At 50.2% G+C, this 18,832-nt stretch overlaps 3 protein-coding genes and 1 long non-coding RNA gene across 5 annotated transcripts in view; 2 read left to right on the top strand and 2 right to left on the bottom strand.

Moving 5' to 3' along the window:
* LBHD1 (LBH domain containing 1) overlaps positions 1-18,832 on the bottom strand; it is a 96,063-nt gene that overhangs the window by 16,886 nt on the left and 60,345 nt on the right. The gene's annotated exons all lie outside the window — the stretch shown is intronic.
* On the bottom strand, positions 269-11,506 carry UBXN1 (UBX domain protein 1). Of its 2 annotated transcripts, none has more exons than XM_083716059.1 (10): positions 11,382-11,506; positions 9,069-9,163; positions 7,901-7,954; positions 7,686-7,807; positions 6,473-6,551; positions 5,921-6,112; positions 5,347-5,398; positions 4,225-4,353; positions 2,209-2,392; positions 269-651 (listed from the first exon to the last, which is right to left on the bottom strand). In XM_083716059.1, exons 2-10 carry the CDS (start codon positions 9,122-9,124, stop codon positions 602-604), a joined length of 918 nt encoding a protein of 305 aa, XP_083572185.1. In that variant the 5' UTR covers positions 9,125-9,163; positions 11,382-11,506; the 3' UTR covers positions 269-601. The 2 variants fall into 2 exon arrangements, with proteins under 2 accessions (XP_083572185.1, XP_083572186.1); XM_083716060.1 differs by lacking the exon at positions 11,382-11,506 and adding an exon at positions 10,871-11,123.
* LOC310833525 lies at positions 659-1,089 on the top strand. The gene is made up of 2 exons (XR_014558748.1): positions 659-785; positions 1,014-1,089. It is a non-coding gene; the product is annotated as an uncharacterized lncRNA (long non-coding RNA).
* LOC310833296 (proton-coupled zinc antiporter SLC30A1-like) lies at positions 13,335-18,530 on the top strand. The gene is made up of 2 exons (XM_083715916.1): positions 13,335-14,814; positions 17,278-18,530. The coding sequence occupies exons 1-2, from the start codon at positions 14,274-14,276 to the stop codon at positions 17,991-17,993; spliced, it is 1,257 nt and encodes a 418-aa protein (XP_083572042.1). The 5' UTR covers positions 13,335-14,273; the 3' UTR covers positions 17,994-18,530.

Genomic DNA, 18,832 nt, shown 5'->3' with positions numbered 1-18,832 from the left:
CTCCCTCTGCTTGTACCCACAGAACATGTCCTCTTTGTTATGATTTGGTTTGCACTGTCCGCGTTTTTCTTTCTTTTTAGAAAGTTCAGTTTTTTAAAAACCCCTATTAAATACATCAAGGTCCCTGGAGTAAAGAGACAAGGCAGCAGGATAGCAGCCTTTTCCTGGACGAGAGTCCCAGGCACTGTCCTCCCAGTGCCAACTAGATGACTCCGAGTGCCCTACCACTTAACAAATGGGATAAAAGAATTCTCGCAAGAAGCAAGGAAAGAGAGAATAGGTTTTATTCATGGTGTGTGTGTCTGGCATGAAGAGAGGAAGTCAAGTTGCAACCTTGCCCCTCCCTCCCCGACAGGAGGGGAAGCCCAACACTTTTCTCCATCACATCCAACCCCACCCCGATCGTCGCCATTGATTTGGAATCCCAGCCCCAAGACACGGTGGTGCTTTGGAGTCTCTGTGGGCAGAGTTGGTTAGGAAAACCAGGAGGGGCTGGGATGTGCGCTCCCCCCCCCCCAGAGACAGAGCACATGGGTCAGGTGAGAGTCACCTCCGGCAGCAAGGGAAGGAGGGGGCTGAGAGAGCGAGGAGGAGAGCCACTTCAGCTGTTGCCTTTCTTCGCTACGATCAACACAGCAGAAGGCACCAAACCTACAGAGGAGACACACAGAGGCAGAGAGTGGGAGGTCATGGGGAAAACTTGCATCCAGTAGTTAGCCGGGCAAATGTGTTAGAACTTTGGGTCAAAGCAAAACAGTCAATATTTATGTACAGTGGTACCTCAGGTTAAGTACTTAATTCGTTCTGGAGGTCCGTTCTTAACCTGAAACTGTTCTTAACCTGATGCACCACTTTAGCTAATGGGGCCTCCTGCTGCTGCCGTGCCGCCGGAACACGATTTCTGTTCTCATCCTGAAGCAAAGTTCTTAACCCAAGGTACTATTTCTGGGTTAGTGGAGTCTGTAACCTGAAGCGTCTGTAACCCGAGGTACCACTGTACTGTTTTGATGAAGTTTGGAACTGGCTCCCTAGAACTGGGCCAGGCAACAGTCAGGGATGATGAAATGTGTGTGTTCCAATTGTGTCTGGGGGAAAACTGGCCCTCCAGATATTGTTGGACTGCAACTCCCATCCTGAGCATTGGGGCATGCTGGCAGAGGCTGATGGGAGCTGGAGTTCAGCAGCTTCTGGGTTGATCTGATGTATTTCTGCTGCTTTGCATTCAAATGGATCTCAAAACGGCTTACCAACAATACGTAATAACGTAATGTAGCGTGAATTGAATGAAATAATCAACAAATCCTCAATAAAACAATTGCAATCTATAAAACGCTATTAACAAAACAAACTAAAAAAAAAAGCTAACCATCACATTTACAGCAAAAGTCGTATCATATGATCAACAAATCAATATGGCACTTAGAATCTATAAAACAATATTAACGAAACAGCAACTAAAAATTAGGTCACCAGTTCCTCTGGTGCTGGCTCTCTCTGTTCTTAGATGTAGCATAAAATGGGTCAGCTTCCAACAGACAGTGCTTTGGCCTAGGATGGGTGGGGAACCTGGTGTTGCCGGGGGGGTCCTCATCTCCCCTGCTCACCTGTCGCTCACCTGACTTCCGGTGATGTTTGTCAGGACTTCAGGGTTTGCAAAGCGCTTTACACAGCGCACAACTAATCCACAAGCTTGAAGTCAAAACGTGTGAACTGATAGGCAGTGATTTCAAGCCTGCTTTCTGCAGGGACTGGCTGCACAACTGAGCTCCCTACACACAGCCAGAATGGCTGCATCTCTACCTGACGTCACATAAGGTACAGTGGTACCTCGGGTTACATACGCTTCAGGCCACAGACTCCACCAACCCAGAAATAGTACCTCGGGTTAAGAACTTTGCTTCAGGATGAGAACAGAAATCGTGCTCCGGTGGCAGTGGGAGGCCCCATTAGCTAAAGTGGTGCTTCAGGTTATGAACAGTCCTCCGGAATGAATTAAGTACTTAACCCGAGGTACCACTGTATTAGGAGTGGGGCGTAGCTTGGTGGGTATTGTAGGCCAAACTGGGAGCTGTGCTGGGACAAACTGGGCTCGTGACCCAGAGGCCCCTGCCCGAGAATTCCTCCGTCCTCCACGGAGTAGCAGGAGGGAAACACTCCAAGCAACCCTCACCCCCTTCCCTCTTCCTACCCCAGCAATCTCAGACTCACCCAGCTCCTGCAGGGGCTTCTCCATGTCCTCCTCAGTGAAGACCCGCCGCGGGAAGCTAGTGAGGAGGTGGAAAGGCTCGTCACCATTGTCCTTGCGGTTCAGCTCCACGTAGAGCCGGACGGCCGCCAGCTGCTCTTTGGCTCGAAACGTTTGGGTGAGCGACGTGCCGTCCAGCAGTCTCACCTGAGGGAAAGAGAGGGGGAGAGGATCTGAAATGGTGCATGATTGTCGCATGCAGGTGTAGTCAACCATGAACATGAATAAGCCTTGGGGCTTCTGGGCTGTCCTCCCTCTCCTTCCAGCACGGCCACAAGGAGAAGATGAGAAAACATAAGTTTTTGGCTAGCTGCAGTTTAGTGTTACATCGGAACCCTAAACTGTGGTTAATTTTAACTGCAGCCATTGGGATGACAATGCACATGTAATTTTAAGTTGTGCTGTTTTTTTTACTAAATACCCGCATTCAGAACTCGGAGATTTCTTATCTGCCAAAGGTTTTAACCATGCAATGGTAATTGCTTATTTCTTTCATAATTAAGAATGCGAAGGTTTAAGGATTGTTAGTGCTTTATGTGGTTCATATGCTTCCTGTACACACTCTCGATAATCCTTAACCACAGGGTAGATGATGATGATGATGATCATCATCATCATCATCCCTATTTTTTTGCAAATGTGGGGATGGAGATCAGGGGGCCTGTCTACAGCTATCTCAAGTGCCACCACCACAAAGTCCAGAAAATTATCAGGGAGCCACAGAAGCTGCCTTTCCTGAGTCAGACTCTTGGTCCGTCTAGCTCAGTACTGTTTACACTGACCGGCAGCAGCTTTGCCGGGTTTCAGAAGGGAGTGGCTCCCCCAGCCCTACCGGGAGATGCCAGGAATTGAACCCGGTGCCTTCTGCATGCAAAGTATACTGAGCTGCAGCCAGGAAGTCAACATCTGGAGCCTTGCCTCTGCCATGAAAATACTAGGTGGCGTTACTAGGAGGGTTCTCAATCTCAGTCCCCCACCACCAACCCATCTGCAATGTGGTGAATAATAATATCTTGCAGGGTTGTTGTGTAAGGATTACAGCTAGATAATGAACTGAAGCACTTGAAAGCACTATAGAAACACTAAGAAGTATTACCAATATTTTGGAAAAAGTAGGTTCGTATTCCCATTATCCTTTGTGTGGATCCCAGGGAATATTCCTTCTTTAAGGATCAAAGAATGGGATGTATAGATTTAGTATTATCTAACTAGGCTGTGGGACGCAGGTGGCGCTGTGGGTAAAAGCCTCAGCGCCTAGGGCTTGCCGATCGAAAGGTCGGCGGTTCGAATCCCTGCGGCAGGGTGCGCTCCCGTCGTCGGTCCCAGCGCCTGCCAACCTAGCAGTTCGAAAGCACCCCGGGTGCAAGTAGATAAATAGGGACCGCTTACTAGCGGGAAGGTAAACGGCGTTTCCGTGTGCGGCTCTGGCTCTGGCCAGAGCAGCGATGTCACGCTGGCCACGTGACCCGGAAGTGTCTCCGGACAGCGCTGGCCCCCGGCCTCTTGAGTGAGATGGGCGCACCAACCCCAGAGTCTGGCAAGACTGGCCCGTACGGGCAGGGGTACCTTTACCTTTTACTAACTAGGCTGTCCTTTTTGGTTGTGCATCCTGAACTGCTGTTTGCATTTTCTGTTAATTGCATTTCAACATGGTTCTACTTCTGTATTTATTTTAAGATCAATAAAATTAAAGGGGGACGGGTGAAAGGAGGCTCATAGCAGGGACCAGTTTGGAACTGCAGTCTCCTCCAGTTTGCATGGCTGGACCGCTGATAACCTGGCACGGTCTACTCCTGCTTGCATTAGGCAGGGAAGATTTCAGGGAGCCTTTTACAGCAGGAATGCAAAAGGTTAAGGCCGGCCACCACATGGCTGTATATTGCAAGCAGAGAGGCTTATGGTATGTGCAAGAAACAGATGGGAACAAGCAGCTCTCTACACACAAACACAGACACACAGCCTGCCCCGCAGTCAGATACCTGTATCCTGCATTGATCATACTCTCGCTTGACAGGGGGTTCCTGGCTGGGTGACGAGGGAACCGGTGCGGGTGCCGATTGCTCAGGCAGGGTGGAGCCTTGGGAAGAGCTGCTGCAGCCGCCGCCAAACTGAATTGAAAAGGAGAGGTGGGTCAGTGGACAAAAGACAGCCGACCAGCAGAACCCTGATGTATGTTCTCAGGGCAGGCTTGCACTCTAGGGGCAGAAAGCCCTGTTCACAAATTAATAATAATAATAATAATAATAATAATAATAATAATAATAATAATAATTTATTTATATCCCGCCCTCCCCAGCCGAAGCTGGGCTCAGAGCAGCTAACAACAATAAAAGTAACACAATTTACATAAAATCACAATCAATTGATTGAAATGCATTCTAAAACCAATTCATTCTAAAATCAATTCAAAATCAAATTAATGGCAACCATTGGGCTAAAGTTCTGTGAGGATTACCGAAGGAGGGGGTCAGACTGTGCCCTGGCTAAAGGCCTGGTGGAACAGCTCTGTCTTGCAGGCCCTGCAGAAAGATGTCAAGTCCCGCAGGGCCCTAGTCTCTTGTGACAGAGCGTTCCACCAGATTGGGGCCACAGCTGAAAAAGCCCTGACATGGATAGCCAGGTGCTGTTTATAGACTCCCAGCTCCAATGAGCCCTGGGCCACATGGTCAACAGTCAGCGCTGATAGCAAATGGGAGCCCAATAATGTTTGGATGGCCGTTTCTCCAAGTCTTGGATTCGTGCTCTGTGAATCAGCCTCAGCTCACTCGCTCTCCTGTCCTTTTTCTCCCTCTGGGTCAGCCATGAGGAGATTGGAATTATTGTATTTTAATATTTTGTTGGAAGCCGCCCAGAGCGGCGGGGAAAACCCAGCCAGATGAGCAGGGTATTTATTATTATTATTATTATTATTATTATTATTATTATTATTATTGGGAAACAGAACAGACTGGAGACCCACAACTGTTACCTTGATTATTCCTTTTGATTTTTAATTCTTTTTATTTCCACCTGCGGGACCCACATCTCTCGTGGAAGAAAGCCACGAGCAAAACTACGACTCTCAGAGCACACCCCTTCCCCAGCCTCTGGTGCTTGCTTACCTTCTTGGCTCTTTCGGCCTTGTCACGCTCTATCTTCTCTCGCACTCGCTGCCTGGAAAGGAGAAGAGTTTTCATGTTGGGGGGGGTAGGAGAGCAAGGGAGGCTGCAACTCGATCACAAGAGAGCACCATTTGAGAGCAGTCTTGGTGTCAAGAATGGGGTTATCCCAGCGGCAAAAAGGAAAATGCTTTGTACAGAGTGAAGACCTAGCTCAGTATTCACCTGCAGCAACACTCCAGGGGTTCGGGGAGTGGTCTTGGGCCTCCAGCTGTTTTTGGACTGCAGCTCCCATCATCCCTGACCACTGGCCCTGCTAGCTAAGGATGATGGGAACTGTAGTCCAAAATCAGCCAGAGGTCAAAGTTTGGGAAGCACAGAGCTAGATGGACCAATGGCCTGACTCGACAGAGAAGCAACTTCCTATATTTGCAGCTCTTTTGCTTTGATTCGGGAAGGCGTTAAAAGCACCCACAGACCATGAGAGGTCTGCTGCTGTTCTCCACTCTATAGGAGCAGCCCCTCCCCATTCCAGCCCCCCTCCGGGTCCCTACTTCCAGCCCCCACAGGCTCTCACTTGGCCAACTTCTCCTCCAGCTTCTCCTTGCGCCTCTCCTCGGCCAGCTTCTTCATCTCGTCTTCCTGCAGCTTCTGGCGGATGAGGGAGAGCTCCTGGCCTTGCTTCCGGCGCTGTTTCTCCCGCTCAATGCTCTCCCGCTTCTCTCGCTCCTCCCGCTCTCGCTGCTTCTGAGTGATCAGCTCCATCATTCTGAAAGCACATGGGCAAATTCCCCGGGAGATCTCGTAAGCCACACAGGGGCATTGCCGTAAACAAGAGAGGGTGGAGTTGGAAGGTGCAGCTCTGTGCCCTGCTCACCTCGCGGCATATTTATGCAAAGTCGCCTTACCTAACCATCAAGATTTCGTTGGGACTCCCCAAGTCCCATCACCCCTGACAACCAGTGAATCTGGCTGGGGATGCTGGAAGTCCAATACCACATAGGGACCCAAGTTCCACATAAAGTGGGGGGAGAAACATGCAGGCTTGCATGATTAGCCTAATCATATTCTAGTCGCAGAATCCGGGTTTTCAGGTTGCAGAATTTAAAGGCGCCAGAATTACGATTACCTCTTTGTCTGCTCCCGCTTCTCTTCTTCGCTCAGGGGGCGTCGGTTATCTTCCTCCGTCAGCTCCTCTAACGTGGGATCTATGGGGAGATAAACCTGTTATGTTGCTACCCTCTGGGCTTGGAAGAGCACAAGGAGACAAGCAAGGAAATTCCTATATTTGAGGATGCGCAGAAAAAGAAAAAAGGAAAAGGAAAATTGACATAAGAACATAACAAGAGCCTGTTCACTGGATTATTATTATTATTAGTAGTAGTAGTAGTAGTAGTAGTAGTAGTATACCCTATACCCATAGATCTCAGGGAGGTTCACAATATAAAGGTCAAAGGATCTGAGTGCAACCGTAATTTTCTCCAGCTATGATTCCCTGCAGCTGTTGCTTCTGGCATTGGAGAATGAAGCACTTATAGCCTTATCCTGCATGAATCTGTTTAACCCCCTTTTAAAGCCATCTGATTGGCTGACCCTGAAGAAGGGAGTCCCTTCCAACTCTATGATTCTAATGTGAGTGGACTCCACAAATTTAACCATACACTGTTTGGGAAGAAGGACTTTATTTTGTCCGTTCCCACACTGTACTTCCAGAGTTCTAGAACAGGCACCCCCCAAACTCGGCCATCCAGATGTTTTGGGACTACAGCTCCCATCATCCCTAGCTAACAGGACCAGTGGTCAGGGATGATGGGAATTGTAGTCCCCCCTCCCCAAAAAAATATGGAGGGCCAAGTTTGGGGATGCCTGTTCTAGAATGCTGAGAGAGGGAGAAAAACCAGAGCCAACAATGTTAAGGAAGAAGGCTGACAAAGAAGCAGCAACTGAAACATTCAGATTTTGGTTTGCGGCTTTTAGCATTGCTCTTTCTTGGACAAATCTAACTGACCAAGCAATGCTCTCTGGAGGCAGGATTCCAGAACAGGGGTGGGCCAGCATGCTGTTACTGAACTATTAAGTCCCATCAGCCCCAGCCTGGGATGGGATGATGTGAGTTGCTGTCCAACATCTGGAGGGTGAGATGTCGGCTATTCCTGTTCTAGAACCTCTGGAAAAGCTGCCCTCAGTGGAAAGAGATGGAGGTTCGAAGGAGCTCAATTCTGGCTGGATGGAACAATTTCCAACCTCCCCTTCCTCTCCCAGGTGATAGTAAGAACTAGGCCAGGCACAGGACCCCCTGATGAGGTTCCCTCCCACCTCAAGTTGTCCAGATTTGCTCTGACCTGATCCACTTTGCACTGACTCCGGCGTCCTTCCCTCGGGGGGCTCCTCTGTGCTCAGAACGTGGCCTTGGGGGGGCACGTAAGGCTCATCCAGGTCGGGATCATTTTCGTGCTCCATGAGCCTGGGAGTTAAGAGAGAGGCACCATTCAGGAGAAGACTGGTAAAAAGAGGGCTGCAAGGGTCCGCAGGAGGGAAGTAGGGAGCACATACTCACCAATCCATCGCTGATTCAATGCCCTGGTTCCCTGTTAGCGCTAGGGCCTTCTCTCTGGGGAAAAAGGAGAAGGATGAGGCAGTGAACTACATATGAACACAGGGCTATTCTACATTTTTTTGTGCCTTTCTGAAAAGTGCTGGAAGCACAGGGCACTCATAACCCCAGCCCAATTTCCCCTTCATCTAGGGTGGGATGCGGGTTGCGGGACGACAAAAGGGTTCGCTGCAACAATTAAGTAAAGTCCACAAAGGAAGCTGCCATATACAGAGTCAGATCATTGGTCCACCTAGCGCAATGCTGTCTGCACTGACTGGCAGCTGCTCTATACTATGATTTCAGGCACGGAATGTCCTCTAGCCAAACCTGGAGATGGTGGGGATTGAACCAGGGACCTTCTGCAGACCAGGTAGACGCTGTAGCCCTTCCCAAATGCTAACACAGAAAGCTGTCTTCTACTGAGTCAGACCACTGAGATAATACTGCCCACACTGACTGGCAGCACCAATGCTCTACCACTGAGCTACAGCTTTACGTAAAGGCTGATTTTCAATTAAGGCCAATGGCCATGGTCTAGTACTGCTTGTCTGAACACACATATACACTGGGAGCCTATACATATACACATATATAAAGGTAAAGGGACCCCTGACCATTAGGTCCAGTCGTGACTGACTTTTGGGTTGCGGCGCTCATCTTGCTTTACTGGCCGAGGGAGCCGGCATACAGCTTCCGGGTCATGTGGCCAGCATGTCTAAGCCACTTCTGGCAAACCAGAGCAGCGCACGGAAATGCCATTTACCTTCCCGCCGGAGTGGTACCTATTTATCTACTTGCACTTTGACGTGCTTTCAAACTGCTAGGTTGGCAGGAGCAGGGACCGAGCAACGGGAGCTCACCCCGTCGCAGGGATTCGAACCGCCGACCTTCTGATCAGCAAGTCCTAGGCTCTGTGGTTTAACCCACAGCGCCACCCGCGTCCCATATATATACATATATATACCTGCAAGCTAACACACATATATACTGGGAGCAGAGAAGGGGCCTTGCACAGATCCAGTTTTCTTCTTTCTAGGCCTTCTGGGCAATAGGTGTGGGACCAGAAGGCCTGGCCTTGCCATTTTACCCCTCACATGCCTCCCACCTTTCCCCAGGGACAGACACCTACGCTCTGTTCTGAGGGAAGCCCATCTCAATGAGGCTCTCCAGAGCTGTAGCCTCCATGCTGCTGAGCTGGGCTGCCACCACCACTGCCAGCAAACTCTGCAAAAGAAACAGGAGGAGTCCGGAAATTTGTGCTAGTTCCTTTAACAGCGACAGTGAAAGGAAGAGGTTAGCAAAGGGAAATAACATTCCGGGAGCCAGAATTTTTAAATATAAGAACGTAAGGAAAGCCTGCTGGATCCGTCCACCCTCCACCGTTCGCACAGTGGCCAGCCAGATGTCTGTGGGAAACTGGCAAGCAGTTTCTCCTCTGGTTTCTAGCAACAGATATTCAGAAGCATGCTGCTTGTGACCACGGAGGCAGAGCCCTGAGCAATCTGTACAACAGAACAATCTGTGCCACCCAGCAAACATTTGTCCCAAGATTTCTGGAATAAAGTTACAGTCAAAAGTTATCTTCGAAGTCAAAAGTTATCACGCTGCACTGGCACAGTGATAATACATGGAATCCTCATTTGTTTGTCATACTTTTTGATACTTTATTGTATGCCAGTTTGGGAGGTGTTTTTTGTCTGCTTGCCAAGAATGGCTTAAAAGCCACACACAGAGAGAATTGCTGGTCACTATTTTGTCCGTCACCATTCTGTTTCCAGAACGTGTCCTGTTTTCTTTTGCGCTCTCTGTAGTTGAGAGAGAGAAAACCTCCCAACCTTGGAGAGGACTATCAGATCAGTGTGTGCAGCCAAGGGCTTGAGTGCCTGAACGCCACCCACACTCTTGCCTTTAACAGCTGCCTGTTAAGGTAGAAAAAAACGAGAAAGGGAAAAGTCCGTCTATCATTGCATTTCCACTCCAGGGGAGGTTTTGCTGGTTCATTTCTACACAGTCAAACTTCGGTTCTCGAACGGCTCCGCTTTCGAATGTTTCAGCTTCCGAACACCGAAGACCCGGAAGTAAATGCTCCAGTTTTCGGAACTCGAACGTCCGACGTGGCTTCCGCTTGAGTGCAAGAAGCTTTTGCAAACCAATTGGAAGACGCGCCTTGGTTGTCGAATGTTTCAGAAGTCAAATGGTCTTCCGGAACAGATTACGTTCGACAACCGAGGTTTGACCGTATCTGAGGACATGGTTAGCCAATGCGGTGACCTCCAGATGTTGTTGGACTACAACTCCCATCAACCCCAGAAAAAAGGGAATTGGAGTCGAACAGCATTTGAAGGTCACCATATGGGCCAATCCTGTCTTAAGCTGTTGGTAAAAGCTACAGTAGACTTGCCGGGGGTGGGGGATGAAGGAACTAGCCTCTCCACCCTGAGATGACTCTAACTTAGGAGCCAGTGGGATATAGCAGTTAGACTGAAAGACTAGGGCTGGGAAGACCCAAGTTCGAATTCCTATTCAACCATTAAGTCAACTGTGTAACCCTAAGGTCAGGCGTTCTATCCCACAGGCTCAGAGCAGCTTATAGCAGTTTTTCTAAGCAGTTTTTGGACTAGCTGGGCCTTCTTGACCATTAGACCCGCTATTAGTCCACTCAATCCACTGGAGCCTGTCTTCACATGCAGGTGAAGTCCCTAACTCACTGAGGGCTTGAGACCGCTGTCACTTCTGGGAGCCACAGGTCAGAGCTGAGTCTGGGTAAGGAAGGTGGAAAATTACCCCAGAAGGAGCATGATGTGTCCACCCTCACAATATTGTTTAAGAAGCCTGCTGAATACATGTAAAATTATTATTATCATTATTATAGTAAACCTACCCAACGACACAAATTTAGTTACCTCGATTCGCTTTCAAAATTTTGCTGACCTCATCAGTGTTTCAGTTTTTTCTAATTATTGGTGGTGACTGTTTCTGTTTCAAAATAGTTCTGTGGATTTTATCTGCGCTTTCAATTTACGCCTCTTATAAATCTTTGCAAATAAACAAAATGCATGTATTATTTACTTATCCCCAGGGGAAGGACCTATGGGGTTTAAATTCGTCCCATAAACACCCACCCAACCATTTCTTACGCTTAACGGCCCCAGCTTTCCTCCCCTCCATAGATCTTAAAGGGTTAAATGTAAGCCCCCCCCAAAAGGTATTTAGAGCAAATGACCTGGAAAGGGGGAGGAGCCAAAGGCGAGGCTGGAAAAGGGGGGTGTCAAGGCGGGGCCCTTCCCTGTCTCTTAAAGGGACCGCATATTTGGGGAATGGGGGGAGAACCCCGTAGGGCAGGCAGCGCCAGGTGGGGAGGGGGCCTGTACGAGCGAGCCCCCTTCCCCCTACTGCCGTTTCCCAGGGGGCGGGAGAAGGAGCGCCCCCCCCCGCCTTTCACCTGCGCTCCGAGGGACCGGCGCTCTCGCTCGCTCTTCCCAGGCGGCAGCAAAAGCGCACCGGAAGCGGCGGGTCTGTCGCGCGGCCGCTGTTTGGCTCACGTGGGCAGGTTGCCGGAATGCGCGAAGGCGGCCGCCGAGGGACAGAAAGAGTGTGCGGTCGGTAAGGTCGGCTGAGAGCTTCGCCTTAAAGGGGCAGGAAACGGTTCGAGGTGGTCAAATCTGTGCCGAAGCGATTTTATCTCCTATTACACACATGCACATATATACACACATGTACGTATGTATCCCTCCCCAAGGCCACCACACACCTGTGTTCTCTTTCAATTCATTTAATTAATTTATTTATTACTGCATTTATTGATTTATTCTTTTTTACAATTTCATTATGTTATCATACCTTTTCCCTCATTTATTCTTCCCATCGTTTCTTCTACCTTTTATTTATTTTCCATTCCTTCTGCCTGCCCTTTTTTGAATTCTCTCTCTTGTAGTCTTCTTTTTTCTTTCACTTCTCTCTCTTATTATCCTTTCTCTCTTCTCTTACGTTTATTTAGTTCAGTTTTCCTATCTTTTGTTTCTTTTTTATTTTCATTCTTTTATTTTTCATTCATTATTTCTTCTTTCACGCTTTCATTTTTCAGTCTTCCATTTTTCTCTTTCTCATTTGCTCTCTTTTTCTTTTTCTCCCATTCTTTCTCTCCTGTTTTCTTTCTGTCATATCCCTTTCATTCACATTTTCTCTTTCACTTGCTCATTCATTCATTCATTCATTCACTGGCTGCAAGGGTTGGGAACCTCTGGCCTGCAGGCCAGATTTGACCCTGCACAGATCCCAATTTGGCGCAGGGGGGTCCATTTCCCCCAACCTATACCCACTTGCCCTGATACCTGACACCTCATGAGACTTCAGGTGTGTGGCAGGACCAGTTGTGCAGCTGGGTTTCATGTGGGGAGCTCCATCATGCAGCTGATCCCAGAAGTAAGCAGCTTTGCCAGCCCTATGCTGGGAGCTTTACTGAGCATAGGGCTTGCAAAGCCTCTTCTGCAGTTCCCAAGAGCTGCACAAGGGTCTTTTGTCAGGTGAGCAGGACAACATGCCCATCAGTCACCTGACATAATGATGCCAGGTGATTGGCAGGTTGGTCAGAGTCCTGCCAGGCAAAAACACCCAAGGAGGGTTTGATGCAGGGATGGTGAGGGTTGCAGCCAGACCCAAGGTTCCCTAAGACCATCAGAAAAGCTCTGCTGGGTCCAGCCCCAGACGGGGTGGGGGGGTGGGGCATATGGGCCTCTTGGCCCAAGCCTCAGATTCCAAAGGGGGCTTCAGTCAGCATATTCACAATCGCAGGGGATGCACTGGGGCGAACACACTATTGTACAGTATATCTATATTTTCCATTTTGTCTTTATATGCAGATACAGTTCAAGCCTTGAAATAAAATTATTTGTCAGCATAACTTTTGTGAAAATTATTTATATACTTACTTATTTATAAGACTTCAGTTATCCCCAGGGTAAAAAAAAGAGGGGGCACATTATCTATCTGGCCCGGGCCTCTGCCTGGCTCTGCAAGGCCCTGGCTGGGTCCAGCATCCTGTTTTCACAGTGATCAGCCAGACCCCCAGATTCCCCGGTGTTATGTACTGAGTTGAATAGGATCCAAACTGCAGCAGTCTGATTGGTCCTAGAACAATAGGATCCAAAATGCAGCAGTCTGATTGGTCCTAGAACAATAGGATTCAGAATGCAGCAGTCTGATTGGTCCTAGAACAATGCAGCAGTATGATTGGTCGGCAGGAACCACCCAATCATGCTCCAGATAGAAGCGAATCCACAATCTAACCTAGAAGTTACCAGAGCAAAGATGACAGAAGTTAGGCTATACCTGTCCAGACAGGGGCGCAACTGGGCCAACAGCCAAAGCTGACGGAAGGCACTCCATGCCACTGAGCCTCAAGCGACTGCAAAGGATCCACAAGTACCTCCAAGTTTCGTAGCCACTTCTTCAGAGGGAGTGTAAGTCCCTCAAGAGCAGGCAACCCTCCCACCCATCCGGTCTAGAGAACCTCTCATTAACAGTCCCTCAGCCTTGTCTGGATGGAGCTCCAGTTTCCTGGCTCTCATCCAGTCCATTACCAAGGCAAGACAACGGTTCAGCAGTCTACACAAAGCCCAGCCAGGCTGGCAAATGCATTTTTCTGCCCCCACCCCACTGAAGCTGGTGGCGACTGGCATTTGCTAAGCCGTTTTTTTGGCTGCAGAGCAGTTGTGGGGATGGGAGCTGTTGGGGAATATTCTGCAAGATCTCACATACACCAGAACCGTGACCTCGCAAGCCCTCGCGTTTTACCCTAGTAGGGTTTGTTGGGGGGTGGGGAATCTCTGCAACTCTCCTCCCTCCTATTGTGGCAGGGGGAGAATCACATGCATCATTATGACCTGGTTTGTGCAGCTGGTGGAAGCCTGGGCAGAAGGCCAAAGGCAAGAGAGAGTGTGTGTGAAAGAGAGAGGGAGCTGCCTCTTTAAAGGACCCCTGGAATCCAAGGGGCAGTGTGCACTGGTCTCCGAGTGCAAAACTTTATTCAAGTGTAAAGCACACACACAGCAAGAGAGCGAGAAACTGGGAACAGATTGCAGGGCAGAGGCCAGGCCTGGGTCTCTGGCCAAAGGGGGCCAGCAAAGGAGAAACCGGGCAACATCTAAGATTGGGAGAGAGCGCGCACCAGGGGCTGCAGGGGTGGCGGAAGGAGGAATAAGCAGGTCCAGAACTGGGCGAGGGGCTGGAGCCAACAGGACGATTCGGAAGAGGTGGGCATCAAGGCAAAGAAGAGGACACAGGTTGGAGGAGATCGGAGGCCGGAGTGACAGCTGACTGGGAGTAGAAGGCAGAGATGGGAGCCCAGCCAAGAAATAAATCCTGGATGGGTGAGGGCTCCTCGCCTCTGTGGGCAGTGGGGGGCTCCACAGGTTGGCCTGTCGGCCATTTCTGCCTCTCCGCCTGCCTCTTCCTGGTAGAGTTGGTGGCCAGCCGGGTAACCGGCTCACTGCTCCTGCTTTCCTGCGCATTCCACACCCTGGGAGGTGCGCTGGCTCTTGCTGTGGCCTTGACCGATGCCTGGCTGGCGACCGGAGGACACCCCAGTCGGAGGAATACCTTCGGGTGGGTGCGAGCTCGCATTGCGGGCACCCTGGCCAGCGCCGTCTTCCTGAGTGCCCTGTGCCTTGCGCTCCTGCCCGAGGCGCTCCGCAGGGTGGCCGATCCACACGTCACACAGCATGCGTTGGCTCTGATGGGGATCGGGGCCGTGGGGATCCCGATCCACCTTGCCAGGGTGGGACTGCATGGCCAGCAGCCCCAAGACCCGGGCACCAGGCCGTGCTGCAGCAGGAGGAGGGTGACCGAAGGAGACAGCTGTGCCCAGGAGATGGAAGGTGAGTTGGTGCGAAGGAGTGACTGGGGAGGATTGGGACCGGCGGGGCAGAGGGCAGGCAGCCCAATGGAAGGCAGAATCAGGGCCAGTAACAGATGGAGTCAAGAGCCCACATTCTCTTCCCTGCTGAGTTCTACAACGACAACATTCAGACTGAGGAGGAGGAAGCTGGCAGGTTGTGGCACCCTCTGGGTTGGTTGTAAGAAATTACGACGGGCAGATATGGCTGGTAGGGGGCAGACTGAGGTGAGTGGGGCAGTGCCCCAATTGCCCTAATGAATCAGCCTGTACTGTGAGTGAGGGGAGCAGGGAAGGAGAGTAGGAAGAAACGAATGGACTGTCTCTTGTATAGGCAATGTGGTGCCCTCTGCATGTTCTTGGACTCCAACTCCCATCATCCCTGACTGTTGGCTATGCTGGTTGGGGCTGATGGGAGCTGGAGTCCAGCGATCTGTGTAAGGCACCATGTTGGCTACACTCGGGCTATCAAATCCTGGGGTGGAGAACCTCCAAATGTGTCTTGGACTTCAGCTCCCATCAGCCCCAGCCAGCATCGCCACTGACCTGGGGGCAATGGGAATTGGAGTCCAACAGCATCTGGAGGGCCACGGGTTTCAATCCAGTAGTTCGAAAATTGGAAACCTTAAGGAAAATAACAAAGTTAATGCTCTAAAGACGTTTCTGATGACGGCTGAAGAGGCAAGCTGTGCTTATTAGGGAAAATGGCTTGCCTCTTCCGCAGTAGAGGTACCTGCAGTGAAGGCTAGGGCTGATCAGCAAAGCCAGCCAGGATAGCCAAATGGCATCTCCATATTCAGAGGCAATCTGCTCTCAACTGCTGTGGAGAAACAACAAGGGAAGGTTATTGGCTTCTCAGAGGCTTCAGGCAGTTTTTTTTTTTGGAACAGTGCTGGCTCAGATAAACCTTGGATCTGAACTAGCAGGACAAATCTTATCTTCTTTGCTCCCCCAGTTCTCCTTTCTGTGATGTACATCTGGGGATGGCAGAGAAATTAGATTCCTTTTGCATTTTAATGAAAAACGACCCTATTTGCCCTTCTCGAATCAAGACACTAACACCTATCCATAGAAATTTGCACTTCTCACGGTTATGCACTGGACTTCTTCACACCATTGTGCACACAAATATATTCAGTTAAAGTGTGCATAAAAATGAATATGTTAATGACTCAATCTTAGGGTCATGGGTTTGAACCCCATGTTGGGTGAAAGATTTCTGCCTTGCAGGGGGCTGGACTAGATAACCCTCATGGTCCCTTCCAACTCTACAGTTCTACGATTCTAAACTTGGAAATATTTGAAACGGAGAGAATCTGAACCTGACAAGCTCATCCACCTCTTAACTCCCACATAAGGAAATGTCTCAGGCCTGTCCCGAGGGCTGGATTAACCATTAAGCAAAATAATCACCTGCTTGGGGCATCAAGGGAAGCAGGTCACCACAGAACATTTCCATTGCCAGATTTTTTAACATTAAGGTAAGGTAAAGGTAAAGGTACCCTTGCCCGTACGGGCCAGTCTTGACAGACTCTGGGGTTGTGCGCCCATCTCACTCAAGAGGCCAGGGGCCAGCGCTGTCCGGAGACACTTCCGGGTCACGTGGCCAGCGTGACATCGCTGCTCTGGCGAGCCAGAGCCGCACATGGAAACGCCGTTTACCTTCCCGCTGGTAAGCGGTCCCTATTTATCTACTTGCACCCGGAGGTGCTATCGAACTGCTAGGTTGGCAGGCGCTGGGACCGAGCAGCGGGAGCGCACCCCGCCGCAGGGATTCGAACCGCCGACCTTTCGATCGGCAAGTCCTAGGTGCTGAGGCTTTAACCCACAGCGCCGGCCACCAATTGCTCAGCTTAGTTGAAACTGAGCTATGCAACAAGGCAGTACTTCTCTACGAAGCACAGAAGCAAACATGTTACCTAAGGTTAGTTTTGAGGATCTGATCAAAGACTTGGAAATTAGAAAAAGTAGGGGAAATGTGTTCAAATAAAGCGGAAGCATACAAAAATGAACATTATTTTCCATCTTACTGTAGGTTTCATTTCATTTCGAAAAATTTAAAAAAGGGTTTTTATTGTTTATATTTTGAATTATATATATATGGGGGCGCCAAAATATTTTAAGTGCTTAGGGCCTCTAAAGGTCTTACAGTGGTACCTCGGGTTAAGTACTTAATTCATTCCGGAGGTCTGTACTTAACCTGAAACTGTTCTTGACCTGAAGCCCACTTTAGCTAATGGGGCCTCCTGCTGCCGCCGCGCCGCTGGAGCACGATTTCTGTTCTCATCCTGAAGCAAAGTTCTTAACCTGAAGCACTATTTCTGGGTTAGTGGAGTCTGTAACCTGAAGCGCCTGTAACCTGAAGCGTATGTAACCTGAGGTACCACTGTAATTTGGTCCTGCCTATCCCTACTCTAAGCTTCTGGTTCTTTTTCCTCATCTACAGATCTGCTGGGCAACGGCTCCTCGGCCAACGGGCAGCCCTGGATGCAGGACGACAGGGAGGCCAGTCCCATGCCACCCTCAGAAAAATTGGGGCAGTGGACAACGCTTTGCCTTGGTCGGGTGGTCGCCTGCCTGGGCCCTGCGGCCGTCCTTCTGTACTCTCTCATGTTCTACCTGCTGTGGCCTCCTTGCCTGGGCACCGCAGCCTGCCTCAGCCACTGCCCCAGGTCAACCTGTTGGGCCTGGCATACTGCGGAGGCACTGCAGTGGGGACGCGCCCCTTGCTGGCTGCTCTACCTGGACCCTGGGCTCGCCGTGGCTGTGTCGGTGGCCCTGCTGTGCTTGGCTTGGCCGGCGCTGCACAGCTCCGCTCTGGTCCTCATGCAGGCCGCACCGGAAGAACTGGACCTGAGGCTGCTGGAGCTGCAGCTGTGGGCCACGGAAGGCGTGGTGGCCGTGCGGGACCTCCGCGTCTGGCAGCTCGACGGGCCCAGCAGCTTAGTGGGCACGGCCCACGTGCACTGCCGGGATGCGGCCACGTGCGAGGCCGTGATGGACAGGGTCCAGCGGGTGTTCTGCGAGCATGGCGTTCACGCCGCCACGGTTCAACCAGATCTCAGCGTTTGTCCGGGTGGCGGGTGGTGCGAGGGGGCGCCACGAAAGAGGTGCCTGGCCCCGTGCCCTGCCACGGTCATGGAATATGAGACCACGGTGTGAGCTGAACAGATGCACCACTTGGGGGGGGGGGAGACCAGGGTGGGGGGTAGGGGAAGAGTACCTCATAAATTTCCATTTTTATCTGCTACAGACGTCCTGCTTTCTAGCTAGGTGATGTTACGGGTGTCCGCAGTAATACCGTATTTTTTGCTCTGTAAGACTCACTTTTTCCCTCCTAAAAAGTAAGGGGAAATGTGTGTACATGGAGCGAGTGCAGGCTGCGCAGCTATCCCAGAAGCCAGAACAGCAAGAGGGATTGCTGCTTTCACTGCACAGCGATCCCTCTTGCTGTTCTGGCTTCTGAGATTCAGAATATTTTTTTTCTTGTTTTCCTCCTCCAAAAACTTGTGGTCTGGTGCGTCTTATACAGCGAAAAATACAGTAAATTGGTGGAGGTGCGGGGGAGATTTGTGACTTGTAACCGCAGGTTGTTGACTGGACTATTTGCAACCTTTGTGCGACTGGGACACATGCACCGTTACATGGTACTGAAGAGAAGCAATGAGAAATAATGGTGGGCTGTGCCTCTTGGTGATTTAGTGCAGTGTTTCCCAACCTTGTGCCTCCAGCTGTTTTTGGACTACAATTCCCATCATCCCTTGCCACTGGTCTTGCTAGTCAGGGATGATGGGAGTTGTAGTTCAAAACCAGCTGGAGGCACAAGGTTGGGAAACACTGATTTAGTGTTTAATATATATCTCCGAACAAACTTCTAACAAATTGCTTGATTTGTGCATTTAACAATAGCAAAGGGAGGCACCAGAAAGGCACAGCAGCTTCAATTTCATAGAGAATCATAGAATTCTATAATTGGAAGGGAGCTCCCCCCAAAGGATCAT

The sequence above is a fragment of the Podarcis gaigeae genome, assembly GCF_964106915.1.
Source record: "Podarcis gaigeae genome assembly, chromosome: 16".
NCBI lineage: Eukaryota > Metazoa > Chordata > Lepidosauria > Squamata > Lacertidae > Podarcis > Podarcis gaigeae.
This window is presented reverse-complemented; position numbering and strand designations above follow the sequence as displayed.